Source organism: Phoenix dactylifera, unplaced genomic scaffold, assembly GCF_009389715.1.
Source record: "Phoenix dactylifera cultivar Barhee BC4 unplaced genomic scaffold, palm_55x_up_171113_PBpolish2nd_filt_p 001518F, whole genome shotgun sequence".
In the NCBI taxonomy this organism is placed as follows: domain Eukaryota; kingdom Viridiplantae; phylum Streptophyta; class Magnoliopsida; order Arecales; family Arecaceae; genus Phoenix; species Phoenix dactylifera.
Window position 1 is genome coordinate 6,135 of NW_024068827.1, and position 17,496 is coordinate 23,630.

The 17,496-nt window shown below is 36.9% G+C and overlaps 1 protein-coding gene across 1 annotated transcript; it reads right to left on the bottom strand.

Moving 5' to 3' along the window:
- Positions 1-1,423: 1,423 nt before the first annotated feature.
- On the bottom strand, positions 1,424-10,647 carry LOC113462255 (lipase-like). The gene is made up of 9 exons (XM_039122413.1): positions 10,307-10,647; positions 10,100-10,194; positions 9,835-9,938; positions 9,297-9,397; positions 9,075-9,178; positions 8,499-8,936; positions 8,267-8,398; positions 6,263-6,485; positions 1,424-1,818 (listed from the first exon to the last, which is right to left on the bottom strand). The coding sequence occupies exons 1-8, from the start codon at positions 10,562-10,564 to the stop codon at positions 6,326-6,328; spliced, it is 1,392 nt and encodes a 463-aa protein (XP_038978341.1). The 5' UTR covers positions 10,565-10,647; the 3' UTR covers positions 1,424-1,818; positions 6,263-6,325.
- Between the last annotated feature and the right edge of the window lie 6,849 nt (positions 10,648-17,496).

The following is a 17,496-nucleotide window of genomic DNA, read 5'->3' on the forward strand; positions in this document are numbered from 1 at the left end:
CAAATAGGTTTACAAATTCAAGTAAGACTCAAAAGGGAATATTGAACCACAAAAAAGCTAGATTGGTTGCAGGGTTCACTCGTCGAGAGGGCATCGACCATAATGAGACTTTTTCACCGGTTTCATCCAAGGATTTCTTTAGAATTATCATGGCACTTGTGGCACACTATAATTTGGAGTTTCATTAAATGGATGTTAAGACAATGTTTTTAAATGGAGATCTCTATGAAGAAGTTTACATGAGGCAACCTGAAGGTTTTGTCGTAGAGGAAAAGAAAAATTTGGTGTGTAAGTTGAACAAATCCATATATGGGCTCAAGCAAGCATCCCGATAATGGTATTTGAAATTTGATGAAGTTGTGCTTCTCTTGTTTTTGTTGAAAATACAGTGGACCAATGCATTTATCTCAAGATCAGTGGGAGAAAATTCATTTTTCTTATTTTGTACGTGGATGATTTGATTGCCTGCATACCGCTTCCACTTTTTAAAACACTGGACTCAAAACCAGCTTGGATTGCTTACTAATTAAGCAAGCCAAATTCGAGCCAAATTTTGAGCTGAACACAAGCTGCTCACTAACAGATCGTTTCTTAGATAGCCCTGGAGAAAGCATAAAGATCAAACTGTTGATAAGGGGAAACAGTTGGTCCTGCGGTAAAGAATCAGGAGAGAAAGGGGTATCACAATAAAAAGCTAAATGGGAGAAAAGAGGAAGGATTTCATAATAATACATGACACATTTGTGCATAATAGGATTAATAGAGAATGAATAAATGAGTACATCATAAAAATAGTATGGATAATGCTTACTGGGAATGGCTACATCTTGGTTGGTAAAAAACGCTTAACACAAACACAAATTGGAGCACATGGACATCTTTACGGCGACTAGAGATATGATTAGAGAAAACAGCATCAATAATTTACTAGTTTACCAGTGCAAATCAGAGAGGTACCACTAATCCTGGTAGATATTTAGAGCAACAAATCTCTAGTGCTTTAACTATATATAGTATTTAATGTTAATGATCATGACAAGTATTTCAAAAGATATACATGTGCATTTTATTTAACAACTAACAACTTCTCCAATTATGTATGATACCTAAGAGTAGAAAGAGTGATGTCAGAAAACATTTCAAATAATTATTTTGATCAGAATACTCAGACTATGATAACAAAGAATCATAGTTCACAAGTATAATAGAACTGGGGGAAAGGGGGAAAAACCTTACTTGATTTGTGCAAGGCATGGCAGAGACCACACCACTCTTCAAATATCTTTGCAGCACATCATTTCCATCAATTGAGTTTTTTGAATCTAGCTCCGGCTCCACATCATGTAAAGTTATCTGACAAAGAATTTCTTTAGCATGGTTCACATACTCATGTAATAGCCTCATATCAGCATCAGAATACCAATTTTCTGACTTATCAAAACCCTTCCCATCGACTATATTATCCCAATAATGCAGTACAACCTCGATGATGCTAACAAATCTGTTTTGTATCAGAAATTTTAGTAAAGAAGTTAATCTCTGAATATTTCCCGAACTAAAGAGAGATTCCCTTTCATCGATGTGAGGCTCCTTCAGTAACCACGCAATGTCCAAAAGCAGTTCTGAGATTGCATTTTGTCTTGACACAAAAAACTCACAAAAGGCTGGACTAGCACCACTAACTGCATTTTGCGACATGATGCTATCTGCACAATAGGGTTCACCTAATGCATCCTGAATCCTCTTCATTTCAGAGCATACATTATTGTTACCAACGAGGATAGGGACAAAGTTGGATATTCCAGATACATTCTCAACCTACAAAAGAAAAACTGGATTAATTGTACTGCAGAATATTCTCAATTGAAATAATAAAATAATGATCAGCTTTTTAGGAAATTATGTTCTCGTCCTAATCTAGATAATAACATGGCAGACAAAAGCAAGTAAAATTGTAACAATGGCACTTATATCAGTCAAAAAGTGTTATTTTTTAATTATGAATTCCTATATCATACTAATATCTCGCAGTATTTTTTATCAAATCTCCAAAATAGGCAAAGGCAAGAACGGCGGAACCGGTACCAGGCACCGTACCGGTTGCCCGGTAGGACGAGTCGGTATAGGCATGCGTCGTGCCGTGTCGGGACCGTACCGACACATCTACGGCAAGGGAGAGGGAGAACGAGAGGAAAAGAGAGAGCGCAAGAGGGAGGGAGAGGGAGAGGAGGGAAGAGAGAGGACGGCCGAGGCCGGCCCCGACCAGCCTCTCTTGCTTCCTCTCCCTCTCCCTCCCCCTCCCTTCTCCGCTCTCTCTCTTTTCCTCTTCTCCTTCCCCTCCGGCAACCCGTCTCGATATCCATGGCAGAACTGTCCCAGTCGGCCGCCGATAGGGCCCATGACACCCCAAACCAGGTGGCTCGGGATGGTTCCACAGACCTTGGGCAAAAGAACCATCAAAAACACAGTTCTAGCAGGTATGAAGATACATCATAATAACAACAAATTTAACTGTCAATAAGGCTAGAAAGTCAATGAGACACAGAAACATTGTGTGCAGACCAAGTAATTTGTAGTGACTTAAGGTTACTTCATGAGACAAAGAAAATATTATCTGCTAATTTTGAAATAAAAGATCTTGGGGAAGCTTATTTTGTACTTGGAATTGAAATACAGTGTGATAGAGACCGTAGCTTGTTTGGTTTTCACAGAAGACATACATACGACGCATCCTAGAGAGTTTCAATATGCAAAAGTGTGCACTTAGTGATGTACCTATTGTAAAAGGGGATAAGTTTAGCAAATCCCAATGTCCAAAGAATAAACTTGAAAGGAAATCTTTGAAGAACATACCGTATGCAAGTGTTGTAGGGAGCCTGATGTATGCTCAAGTTTGCATGAATAGGCCTTTATCTTACTCTTCGAGATCTGGGCCAAGAGCCATAGTTAGTTGCTGTTTCCATTTGGTTGTTCTTTCTCGTTGTTAGCAGACATAGCCTATGTAGTGAGTGTCCTTAGTAGATTTCAATCGAATCCAGGATAAGAGCATTGGAAAGCAGCTAAGAAAGTTATGAGATATTTGAAAAAAAAAGGACTGAAGGTTATATGCTTACCTTTCAGCGTCAGATCATCTTGAGGTGGTAGACTACTTGGATTCTGATTTTGCAAGATGTCAAGATGATCTGAAGTCAACTTTTTGTTATATTTTTATGATGGCTGGTGGTGCTATTTTTTGGAAAAGCATTAAGCAAACTCTAGTGGCTTCCTCTACTATGCTGGATGAATTTGCGGCATGTTATGGAGCTACAGTTCAAGCCATTTAGTTAAAGAATTTTATTTCGGAACTGAAAGTTGTTGATTCCATCTCGAGACTAATTACCATCTACTGTGATAATAGCGCAGCGTTATTCTTTTCAAAGAATAATAAGAGTTCTGGTGGCTCTAAGCATATAGACATCAAGTACTTGATAGACAGAGATAAAGTTAAAGAAGGGCAGACAAAAATAGAGCATATAAATACAGAGGCCATGATTGTAGACCCATTGACTAAAGGACTCGCACCGAAAGTCTTTAAGACACATATTGCCAATATGGGCATTGTGGAAACCTTTGATATTTTTGGTTAGTGGGAGTTATTTATGTAAAAGAATTATGTTTTGGCTTGATCCCCTTTATAGGGTACGTAGGCAACCCATATGCTTCGGGTACAGCCTCTTCCAATAATAATAATATTTATCTCCCTATTTATAATTCTGTATTTTGTGCACAGAAATTATAATTATGTTTGAGTATGCATTTCACATATGTCTTTTATTATGATATCATTTTGATCTCGAGATATAATGCAAAAAGACATGATGTGAGTCTCTTTTGAGACATGTGGCTTCTTTTGAAGCATTTATGAGGACCAATATGAATTAGCACACCTTTGATCACATTTTGGTGCTAAGTTCATACTACATACTACCACATTGGTTGGAGGATGGGGATCCATGTCGATAAGGATGTTAGCATTTGTAGCTGTGGAGTGGTCTTACATCGATTAAATGGTGTAACGACTTCCATGTTCAATGTTGATGTTCTTGTTGGACCGGATCATGTATCCAAGGTGATTATCATTTGAGCTATATGTGTGGCCACTTTTGTAGTCTAACCCGAGAGTCGTTTTCAAAACAAAGTTTTTAAATTAATATGACAATCCGTGTTCGCCCAAGTGGGAGAATGTTAGAATAATTTCAAAATATGGGCTTACACTGATTGCGTATTTTTGTTTTATAAAATGGGTTAGACGTATGGCTCAGAATGGTACTATGATTAAGCCCAATATGATGTGTGATCATTTTGTTTTATGGGCTTTGGTACACCTTGGATGTATAGGATTGAGTCCTATTTATTGTGGTACTTTTGGTATGTAGGCCAGGAAACCCAATTAGGGTTTTGGAGCCTTTAATGGGAAGGCTCCTCTATGTTTCCTATATATAGGCTAGGTCCCCCTCTCCTCTCCATATGGTTGACAGCTTGCCCCATTGACGGCTATCTTTTGTGAGGAGTAAGGAAGGGAAGATCCAGCCGCTATTATTCCAGGTGATTGAGGAACGTATTCAATATGTCTTCCGCAGGTATATCTCTTAAACTTGAATACGGTATTATTTGTGATTCTAAATCTTAGCATGTTATTATTTATGACTAACAGTCTTCTCATTATAAATGTATATGGTTATCGCTTACAAGCTATTGTAGTTGTATCTACAACAAATACTGCATTTTATGCTCTACATTTTATACATTCGATTTGTTTGGGTTGATTCCAGTTCGGTTTGAGATACTTAGTTATCCAAGTTCAATCTATCCTCAAGATGAGTCATATTTTTCAATCCAAGCCTAAACCAAGTAACTTTGGTTTGAATTGGATTAGATTATTTTAGATTGGTTACAAATTAAAAGCAAGTAATTCTAATCCACTTGCGGCAGAGTAAAAAGCTATTCACATTTTTATACCTTTTTTCTTGTCCCCCTTCGAACTCTAATTTCTCTTCACCGGTGGTAGAGTTTTTCCTTAGGTTGGAAAAAAAGAACTACGAAGGATTGCTTCGAAAAATGGAGCGGGCTGACTGCGATGCTCTTTTTCTCTCCGAAAAAAGCAAAGGAGGGAGTCGGCTGCTTTAATGGTTTAGTAGCCGCCCTTTTCTTGATTTTTACACAAGGTCACCAGACTAAAATTCCAATAAGGTAGGAAAACACTCTTCTATAGATTAACTCATCAGCCCTTATGGTGCAGAGAATGGAAGATCCGGCCGAATATATCTTCGAGTGTGTCAAGATCCCTTGATACTACTCACCCAAGATGAAGAAACTTTTAGAAAATAGTCCTATGTTCGAGCTAGAGTTGTTGAAGCCTCACCATGAAGGAAAACGGGAGTAGTTATGTGCAAAATGTCATCTTTCCTTGTTCAATAAATGAGGCCTGAGTCAGAGTTCATCTAATAGGTAGTATTCGAATCTAATCTGCAAATGATTGCTAGGGACAGTAAAACTGTAAAAAAGTAGAAATGGAGTTGGACCGTCGGCTCTATCATTTTGGTTTGGTGAACGTAATGAGATTCCTTCAATAAAAAAGTGATATATCTAGCTCTTGCTTTTGTTTGCTTGTCATTCTCCACTTCAGCTTTTTTATCAGACAAGGATTGCAAGAAAGGAAGTAAACACTGTAACATCTCTATCCCCTTGATGCTTCAATTGCTGTCCCCAGAGAGTGGTTTCCATGTTTAAAGCTTCACTAATGGTGCTGTCATTTTCTTAACTGCATTCTAATTCAAGACAGGAGTGGTGCACCACTACTCTTTTTGATGCAAAGTTAAGTTTCAAAGGCTCTGTTGCTGTGGACTATGCTAATCTTTATGGTCTCTCAAATGACATTATTAGGGTTTTAGCTGACTCGAAATCTGTACTGATGAGCTGCCTCCTGCACATATTATACCAGATGCCTCTGATATGATGACATTTACCTATCCTTCAAGGGAGTTATTGTAATCAATTTGGTGTTCTTTGATGAATCAAAAATTATGTACAAAAATATTCAAATTCTACTTTCAGAAAGCCTAATAAAAGGGGAAAAATAAGAATCAGAAATCTACCTTGATGACAGCATATGTATTTTTTTTGTGGTTCATGAACACTCTAGCTCTTTTGTGAAGCTCAGCTTAATTGGGTACTGGTGAATAAATTAATTTACACAGACCTGGGAAGGAAAAATTAAGAATACCTATTGGGTGACTTCTTTCTCTTACTTCCTGATGTTCTGTGCAAGTGATTGGAAATCATGGGGCTATTGGCAGCTTTCATTTGGTAGTATTGGTGGACTGGTCCTAAATGCATGCTTTCTGCAGCGCTGGAAGATGCCATCATATAAAAGGTCGAACTGTACTCCTGCTCTTTCTCGATTCACAATAAAAAGAATGTGATCGGCTTCTATGATCTTGTAATACCTGTGCAAATTCATAAATGCCATTCAGTTAGATGTGGCATGGGATGGTATAATTAAGCTTACAAGAAATGCTGAACATGATGAAGTCTGATGCTGTAAATGGAAAAAAATTAGCTATACAGCCAGAATTCTGATCAAAATACAATCACCTCTAGAACTGAGTTTCCAGCAATTATCAGGCAAATGCTCCAAAGCATTATTATTATTAGTGGGAGCCAAGAGGAACTATACATTCTGTTCTCATTATTCAACCTAAATAAATTCTGAAATACCTTAAGGCATGTTTTGTTTTGCCTGTAAGTGGGCATGACCTCTTATGGATTGTAACTTGTTTGGCCATCAGTTTGCTGAAATTACTTCTTTAAAACAATATCATAAAAATAAGTTTTCACAGTGGTCTGGTTACATCTTCTTTTATTTAACTTCTTTGATCGAAGAAGTGATTTAAGTGGGGTTTTGGGGGGGGGGGGAGGGAGACAAAAGAGGGAGATGAGGTGGTAGATGGAGGAGTTTGGAGAGGTGGAACAAACAAATAGGAGGGGGCATTGGATGGAGAAGAGCAGGTGAGGTGGAAATAGGGCTATTTCTTGAGATGGAAGGATGTGATTGGGTGTAGAAAATTTAGATTTTATGAAAGTGAAATTTCAGATCATAAGAATGAGTTTGAGAAGAAACATGGGCTTCTAGGTACCTAATATCTAATTTCACTAGATTTGGCTCTGTGAGATAATTTTCTTATTAGTATTTGTTCTAGCATCTTTCAGTATGTATGGATAAGAAAAATTTTGTTGTTAGTCAGGATTAAAATCTCAGGTCCAAGAACCTAGTGGCCAAAGTGTTCTTCAGTTTTCCTATTAAATCAGAGGGCAAGTGCTTAAGTAAGATCATGAAATTTTTCTCTTTTGTTTTCTAGGAGAAATGGACAGCCAAAAGTTTCTCTATTTTCTGTTAGTCTATCATAATTCAGAACTTTCCCTTTGACATATTGTGACATACGATATATTTTTTTTCACAATACCTAAATGACATATTTGGTTATTGGGCAGTTGGTAATGGGAAAAATGACACTATATGTTAGGAAAACCTTATTCAGGTTTCATTATATTTATGCCTATTTATGAAGCTTTTCAAAAATGTGATTTATGAAAGTGGCCAAACAGCATTTTCAAAGAACTTGGTTGATTGTAAACAAATTGCAATATAATAATCAAAGACAAGGTATTATCTCCTCATGAGATCAGTTGAGGAGGTCATGAACAATGATTTTTTATTCCTCTGACATAGTTTTGAACAAGGTTGATTGTAAACAAATTGCAATGTAATAACCGAATACAAGCTTTGACTGTGGAATCAGATTAATATTGGAACGTGTAAAGGAGCATGTTAAATGATCTATGCATTAGTACAAAATCTGAAATCTGAATAATCGACGAATTTAGGATCCATGATAAGGTCAAATAATGAAATTTTTAGAAGTGAAGAATAACAAGGACAAAGAATTATGAAAAAAAAGAAAGCAACTAAGACAGGAATTTATGTAGTAGACACATATAAGAAGTTTTAGAAGTTGATATCCATAAATTACTTGCACAAACTGAAGGTGTAGTAAGATTTGGAAAGATTTTCATCATACAAAAAATGAACAAAAGATTCAAAAACTATAACTAGTAGCAAAAATAAGAGCTTTCTACAGTTTATAGATACTTCAAGGTGTGTTCATATGCCATGATGTCACAGTATTTATCACAAATATGGTGAGGATGATGAAAATATGATACAAACCAGATTCCTGGTCGCAGAGGCTGGCATTCTGAGTCATCCATGACAAAATGGCTCGGGTGTTCGACGGGTAGGCGAGGGTGGGTCATCGATATTGTGTTGAGCGCTCCATCATTGTCTTCCCAGTCTTCATCCCTGGGGTCATGGCACAAAAAAGATGATACATTAGCATTCAGCAGACAAGATTTGCAGCAGAGATTCATAGCACAAGGTTTCAGTTCAGCTTTATACCCACCTGTATCCTTTATAAGGTGGAGGCACATTGGAAGGGCAGCGCCATTGGCTCATCTGCAGGACTCTAATGAAGAGCATTGGGTGGATACCAAGCACACTTGAAGGTAGTGTAAGTCCCATGAATTTTCTTGTTCTTTTGGTTGCATAGCTAAAGTAGAATGTGTTGGGGAATGTTAGGAGACTAGAATTTAGCTTGATAGAACCTTGAATTGTGAGGTCAGGAAGGATCCAATCTCCAGAAGCAAAAGGTCCGGTATTCCCCAAGAGTAAATCAATGAGACCAGCAACACCAGTCTTTCTCCATCCCATCTCGAAGTGATCGAACCCAAAATTGTAGTAGTTCTTAAGCCATGAAATGTTGAGCCAGTCATAGAATATGACTCCTATTCGACAGAACTGGAGCAGGGATATGGATTTCATAGACCTTCCATCTTCCGGTCTGCAACAGAATTGATAATTTTTTTTCTCAAAACACTCAAAACTTAAATCTGCAAAAGATCTGATTTTTTTGGGAAAAATGAAAAATAAAAGAAAATATGAATTCCGAAGGAATAATTTTTCAAATAACTCCACTTACTGCATTCCATCGTAGTAGGTCCTAGTGGTTCCATTTAGTGCACCAGATAAGGAAGTGATGCTCAATACCCAGTCCTCAGAAGTATTCTCATAGCCACTGAACGCCTGAAAAATGTTGATCTTTAGTTAAAACAATGATCCCTATCGAAGTGTTGAGTCTTCTAATCTTACTAACATAGATTTCAGACTTAAGGAGAAGAAACTAAAACAAAAGATGAAGTACCTTGTCAGCAAGCATCTGCTGCAACACACGGACGACTTGCACCCCTGCTGAGTGACCAACAAAATGAATTGGATGGTGTTCATCCCACTCTTGATAGTGTCCTACATTCCAATCAGAATAAGGAAACAAATGAGATGAAATATTCCACGGGGAGGGCCTTGATGCAACCATAAGGTTGTTTTATTGTGACATAAGTGTCACGGGTTTGAAACACAGAAACAATGTCTCTGCACATAGAATAAAGAGAGTCTCGTTGAAGTCTCTTTGTGAGGTCAGCATGCTTGTGATTATATTTGAATGGATTTGAACCTTTAGCCTAACGAGGACATCAGGGCTTGAACAGAAAAGTATGTGAGGACCTGTGCAGGCGTGTGTTTAGTCCTACATCGGTTATTTGCTGAAAAGATCTTGGGTACTTATACAGAACTAAAGAACCAAAAATTACCTTCCGGCTAGCATTTTTTTGGGTGAAGTCCTGGGTTGTCACAATATTTTACCTCTGAAATGAATCCTACTTCAACATAAGGCAATTGTTTACCTTGCCCATAGGTCTTCCCAAATTGTGAATGCCCATATATCCTGCTATGCTCCTCTCCATAGTCCACCTGCCCTCCCTTCAAATAGTAGAACAAATCGCACGCCCTGAATCCATAAACACCACCAAAAGACTACTTTTAGATTTCCATATACACCGTTTTGCAGCAAAACAGAGAGGAAACAGAGTCATTTCCAGCCAAATACATACAATACCATTAAGAGAAGAGCAGTGACAAAGAAACCTCGACAAGAATATAAATTTCTACCTATCATGTATGCTGGTTAAGGATCCTAAATCTGGAACCAGAACACGCTCGTCCTTCTTCTCGGCTCCGGCAAAATACGACAACCCTCCAAGCCTCTGCAACCCAAACATCAAACAGAATTGATCCATTGTTCATCGATGAAAAAAAAAAGAAGTTGCCATTCATGGTATTGAAGAAATCCACATCCACAAGCGCGCATACACACACCCCTTTGCCAAAACCAAAAATCCCATGCACCAACACGATAGGTGGCGGCGACCCTTCGAACACCGCCACCTTCCCCTTGCTCTCCTCCTCCTCCGCCGCCACTAAATTAAATGCGTTAGGCTTGAAGCGATCCGTCACGGCCTGCGAGAGGTCCGACGCCACCGCAGTGCTAAATACGTACAATCCGAATAGCAGATGCACCGCCGCGCTCACGAATAGCTCTGCCAGGCTCAGTATCCCCACCGACAGCCTCCCCATCGCCACCTTCTTACCAATGAGAGAGAGAGAGAGAGAGAGAGAGAGAGAGGAGGCGAAGGGAAATGAAAGAAGGCTCGTCAACCTTCTAGTGTTTCTCTAGGCCGTTTTCTTTTCATTTAAGGAGGAGGGAGAGGGGAGGAAGAGGTCTTTTTCCTTGTATTTATATTACCAGCTTCAAAGGTGGGAATGTGGGAATTACTTCTTCCTTGATTCGTTTGCTTGTTTCTTTGGGAAAACGATGTGAGGTGGGGTGCCATGTGGCCTTGGTGGTCACCAAAGATCGATCGAACTTTTGACGAGAGGACTGGGGTTTTGAAGGGACTAGTTTCTACCGAGGCTCTCATCTACCTACCTCAGCAAAACACGAGGAGTAAAATCTAAGAATAGGATTTTTGATGCAGGGATAGTTTAGTAACTTTAGTTTGAAGATAAAATGGTTTGTTTGTTTAGTTGCAGGCAAAGAAATCTGAGTCAAATCCTACTTCCCAACCCCTCAACTGCTCTTATCCATTGACAACTTTCTGCTGCTCTGTCCTAAATGCCGTGTGCATGCTGGTGTTAGCATGCTTGTAGCATTATAATTTATTCGAGGAATATTTAAGACTTATTTGGTCCGTGAGAGATTTATTTTTTACTGAAATATTTTTTTTTCGAAAGCTAATGCTTGGATAGTTGATGCTTTAAAAAATAATTTTTGCATGTTTAGTTAACCATGAAAAAGTCGCATATTCTAAAGTGGCTTATATCTGGCCGAGCATCTACTTTCTTAAAAAAGTTGTATCAAATACTTATTACATCCTTAGTAAAAGAAAAAAAAATGATTCTATCCTATCTAAGAGCTTAAGAATTTTTTTTAAAAAAGCAATTATCTTAATTTCCAACTAGTAGAAATTAGACTTTCTAATGTTATATATGAGTTTTTCTTTTCCAAAAAATATAAAAATTTTATTCATATAGAAAAGCTACTTTTCTATCCTCTTTTTTAAAAACTTCAACCAAATATAAGTTATTTTTCTATTTTTTTGTTAACCATATATTTCTCCCTCCTCTTTCTATGTACCAGACGAGTCTTTAATGTGAAATACTGACCAAGTTGTAAACTATATTCAAGTTGCCATTGAATATTTGTTTTCTGGAATATTCTACACAGTCCCATCCTGGTATCTAAAAAAATTCGGATGTTGTATTATGTTTTTTTTTAAAAGATCCATTGCCATATGTTTATATCGCTACCCCAATATATTACTCTATGAATCACACCAATCACCTCGTGTCACATGGCATGCCAAATCTAGATTTGATCAAACAGTATTTCCTTAATTTAAGCGAGATCCATCCATTGAAGAAATTTTTTGTTACAATTTACAAATAAGAGGATTCTAGGCTTTATATTTACAACTACAACTAATTTCAGAGTCGAAGTATAATAATCCTTCGACTAATTACTAGGCATGCTCTATAATGAGTTTGTAGCCTTGCACCATGATGTGTTCGAGGCAGCCCTAACTTAGGTCTCATGCATGAGAAGTTATACTCTACACCGTATGTATCATGTGATCCTGTATCATCCCAATCATCTTATAAATTCCATTTATCATAAGCTCGTCTCGGTGATTGATCCACTGAAAAAAGACAAGCTGATTGGAATGGTGCATGGCCACGTTTACGATTCCTCGGACACCGGCCTTCCGATCGCATTAGATTTTTTTATTACTATTTATATTCCTTGGCAAAGTGTTGTCAGCTGGCATTTTATATTTTATTCTTTTAATCAATGTCCACAGCCAGTAGGTTCCAGAAGAGACTAGATAAATTCATATCAGTGTCACGGGGGCTCAATCATACCTTCCTTATAGTTTAATCATCAACGTCACATGCAGGAGGTTCCCCCCATTTCATGCATCCGAGAAGCAAGCTGTTGGTTTTGATTTGAACAGACCTTGGCAGAGCCGCTTAAAAGGCCCAAACAAGATGAACGGAGAACAGGGAAATCCAATTGGAACGCCATGAACCGAGCTGGCATTACCATTCAAGCCACTTTGGGATATGATTGAAGGGAATCTCCAGCCGCTTCACGTAGTGTGAGTAAAATATTCAGTTTAGGGCGGCCTACGGTTTAAAAAAATAATGTCGGCCAAGGGCAGCACATTCTTCATTTATTCATGAAAGTTATTTTTTTTGGGGTTGGGTGGAGGGGTGGGAAAAGAATGTGGTATTATCGAGTCAGGCAAGATTTTTTTTTTCTTTTCTTTTTTAAAAAATTAGTTTTCCAGCAACTTAACCTATTTAATTTATTCCAACTTATTATAAATCAAGCTATACTATCTGTTTAATAAAATAGTCAGGCTAGAAACTGTAATTTTGACCTATTTAATAAATAGGTCAGATTTGGATTAGCAAAGTTTTAGTCTATTATATATATGCTCTGACCTAATTGTCACCCTTAAATTAAATAAGGTGGTACTGGTTGATTACTGAGTTAGTAAACTCATATAACATTTTACACTTTTTGTTTGCTCGCATGCATATTTGTGATGATGCATGACAAACACTCCTCATGGTAATGTCATTCTTTATTTTTGGACATAGATCATCTGCCATATAATATTTATAAGTTATTCTGGTTGGTAATTACATAAATTTTTATCTTCCCTAATAAAAGAATTTTTTTTCTATATTTTTTAGGAAAAGGATATTGTTTCCAAATGGTTGAAAGTTTCGTCCTTCCATCAAAAAGATATTTATATTTATAATGCATTATTTGAATTATCCACAACCAAATATTTTCAATACATGGAGATGCTATTATGTGTATGAGATCATGGTCATCACATGTATGGAGATAGTCGCGATTGGTGGATTGATCATGAACTGCAGAGGATTCTAACTCATTAACGAATCAATATCCTAGTTTATTTCTTTAAAATTAAATAATCTCATCCTCTTTGTTCCCATAAACATCTTCCAAAACCAAGGCTGTGCCATCATTGACTTTGTTCATAATCTATAAGTTATGTAAATCGTGCCATTACCGAGTGTCTGCATTCCTCCTTGCATTCAAGGAGTAGTTGAATCCAAAACTTGGTCTTATTCTTCGGATTATAGACTTAAATAACTTTAATTTGATAGTGTTTTAATGTTAATTTCAATAAAAAAATGTTAACATATGATTTTGATAAATAAGAACAATCAAAAAGAGGTGCAGCATGTACATTAACGAGAAGCGCTTTGACGTAGGCTTCATATGGCTAGCTCCAATATGTGAAGCCGAGCTCTACGTTAGAAAAACCTTAAAAATCTCCTGCATCTCCAATCGTCCCAATGAGAGAAAAAATAAAGAGAAATTGCAACACCTCTTCACCCTCCTCTCCTAGCACAAGCTTCCGATCGTGTGCCACAAGCATTAGATTGTGTGTGTAAAAACTCTACATTTTTATGGGAAGCTAACACCTATTTTGAGAGAGAGAGAGGGAGAGCCATCCAAATTATAACTATCTAGTCCCTATTCAAGACTACTAGGATATGATCATGAAGGTAAGCCCCAGTTCACTAGGAGGCTAACTATTTAATGTATTGATCAACTTTTAAAATCCTAAACTCTAATTTAAAAAACTTTGTAAAGCTTTATGCTATATTATCCAGATCCTTTGTTTTTTCCATTAAGTTCCAACACCTGAGAGTAGACTTTAACATGTTTATCAGTATAACTCTTGTGCACAGATCCATAAGACAGAAAATTTTAGATACTCGAAGGATCCAACATGAAGACACTCACCTGCGCTCAATACATGCATAGGCCTTGTGTTCATGAAAAGGCATGTTCTGACATTATCACATCATGCTCATATCTTTACATATGTGATGGTTGTTTCTGATGAGTTTACTGGACTCTAAATGAAAACCAGCATTAATAAAACTTAAATGAGGAAACAATGTTAAGAGATAGACTAAGTGTCAACTGCACTGATATGAACTGCACATTGTTATGCAGCAGAGCACATAGCTGCAACACTGGTACAAAACGATACCAGCTGATGTTAAAAATAAAATGATTTTGTGCTGGATAATGCTCTACAAATAGCATTTCAAATACTTTCTTCATAAGGGTGGTGAACAACGTAAAGATTCTTTAATCAAGCTCTTCTCTAAAGAAAAAGAATAAGGAATTCAAGTAGTCATCTAAGAATATTTGATTCCAACAAGCTAAGTTGTTTTCGACAAAACCAATGATGTAACATAGGTAGGGGAGAGTAGTTTGCCGTTTGAATAAGGATACATAATTGAACTTTACATCTACAAATTAGAATGATAGGACCTGGGTGTGGAATTGGGCAAGTGTTAATCTTATATGATAGTAGGAGGCAAGATACCTATAACTCGTTCGAAATAGTGCTTATTTACTACCTAAAATCATGACTGAAGGCTGATTCATTAGCGTCTCTTTGACAAGATTAAATAGCATTTATATCTAAAAAGCACAACGATTGAAGGAGTCTTCAATTTAGCTAACTTAAAAGGTAATTTAGAAAGATACATGGTATCAAAAGCTAGTATAGGAGCATTTAGTATGCTTAGAGTTGTCTGAGTGGAGGATTGGGAGTGCCGTCGTAATATTGAAGCAAGTACACTACCAAAGGTTTGCCTATTAAGACAGGCCATCATATTGAAACATTTATACGGATTTAACCTTTGGCCATCTTATTATACTTGGAAAAACATATGATAGGGCCATGAAATAAATTTTTGTTGCCGGCATGTTGTTATGAAGTCTCTGAAGTGTAGAAAGTGTAGTTTGGTGAAGTCATTGACCTAGACTTTTGCATAGGTGTTTGCTTTTCATGGCCAAATTTTTCTGGCTAGTTCTGCTCTCGGAAAAAATGCAGGTGAAGTGTCAGTTTTAGGCATTAAATTAGCATTTAATTATCATCAAAGTCAATTGCTCAACAGATCCATTCATATTGGGGAAGTGGGAAATCGGGCAGCAAACTATGATTAAATGGCCCATCCGCGCATGTCAAACTTAATTTAGTGCCGTTGTTATCCAGACATGAGTGCTAAATGTTCAAGGGCTCGTTTGGTTCGCAGGAAAAGAAGGAGGAAAAGTGTGGTCAACAGGAAAGTAATGAGATGCATCTTGTTTGGTTGGAGTTTTCAAAGGAGAGAGAGGGAAAGTTGAATTCCCATGGGAATATGATTTCCACATTTCATGAGAAAGTCTTTCCCATGAGAAACATGGGAAAGTCTTTCCCATGAGAAACATGGGAAAGTTACTTTCCCATGAGGCAGGAATTACTCCATTTTTACTTTTTTCCAAAAAGTCCCTTCAGCATTAAAGAAGCATTAAAGAGACGTTAAAAACCTAATTTTTATTAAGGGCATAATAGGAATTATACATAACTTTCCTAAGAAAGTGGATGGCCAACCAAACATAAGCACTTTGGAAATTTGTCACTTTCCCATGGTCAACCAAACATGCCAAAAGTACTTTCCTAGGCATGCTTTTCCTAGGAATTTGTTTCCCAGGAATCATATTCCTAGAAGGGAAAATGCTTCCCGCGAACCAAACGAGCCCCAAGTGTTATAGGAATCCGGTACAATAGTCTTAAAAAACATTAGACATGGGGACATGGCTATACATGTACATAAATGTTGTGTATGCATAATACATATACATAAAATATAAATCCTATGAAATATATTTACAAATGCGGTAAATAAGATTTTGATAAATTTTGTTGGAAAAACCATTATTTTGGCCTAATAGTCTAGAAAGTGGAAATGTTTTATAGTTGTAGAGTAAAGAATAAATACTCTGTAGTCATGATAGTTCTTAGTGACATTGATGTGTCATTCAATTAATGGCACCCAGGCCAGCAATATGACACGGCCACATCAACCCTAAGGCAAGGCCACAGAGAATATGCATTGCTTGAAAATTTATTACAACCTTAATATTACTAAACAATAATGGTCTCAATTCATAACAAATAACAAAACTTATACAATTACAAAATTTATTCATATAATCGGTAATAATGCTCTATTTATTTATCCCTTTCACCTGTGATATCAACCATAGCCAAGTTCTAAGCAACCTGCAACTCTAAAAAGAAAAGGCAAAAGAGGTTGTGAGCCATACAGCCCAGTAAGTATCTCTACACATTCACACCAATATAATAATATAGTTTGAAAATAGTAATAAGCAACACCAAAAAGAAAACATAAATTATGAAATCTCTTTTCAAACATCCAATATAACTTAATTAACTGACAAATATCTGCAAACATATGCATGAAATATCCAACTTATCAAAAAGATATATCACAAATATCAATATGTAAACCTTTTATTCAGCATTAGTTTTATTTGTTTTATCATTCGTTTCTCATTATCTTAATTTCAAGTTCCATAGTAATTAATTTTCTAGCTTTAGACTAACCAAGATCATGACCCAATCCAAAACCGTTAAACAAAATTCCATGCATATGTCTATGGAGTCGCATAATCTCGTGGAGGTTATCCCACGCATAAGTTCGTGAAGGCTATCCCATATGAAGCCCATGGAGGCTATCCTATAACGAGGTTAGTCTAAACCACTTCTTATCCATTTGATTTACATGCTATCCTTGTCAAATCAAATTTCAATTACACAATGTATTTTTTACAATCTCAAGGTATTTATGATTATTTTCATATAGTCATGTTTTCAATATCTGATACATATAACAATTATACAAGTATGTTCATACTGAAAATCACACAAAACATATCATCTCATACAAAACCAAATCCATAAACACAAACCTCATGATGCAAAACTAATGGTACAAATCGATAAACATGTATATATATACCGGTGATCAGTTGTAGGGATTCTTACCTCTAACACAACCAACTCAGCTACAATGCTACCAATCCACACCTAGCATAT

Coding starts and splice junctions, on each gene's coding strand:
- LOC113462255 (XM_039122413.1), bottom strand. CDS start 10,564: ATGGGGAGGCTGTCGGTGGGGATACTGAGCCTGGCAGAGCTATTCGTG. Junction 9,398..9,834: donor TGGGAAGACCTATGGGCAAG/GTAAACAATTGC, acceptor ATTGGAATGTAG/GACACTATCAAGAGTGGGAT. Junction 8,399..8,498: donor CCACCTTATAAAGGATACAG/GTGGGTATAAAG, acceptor CCATGACCCCAG/GGATGAAGACTGGGAAGACA.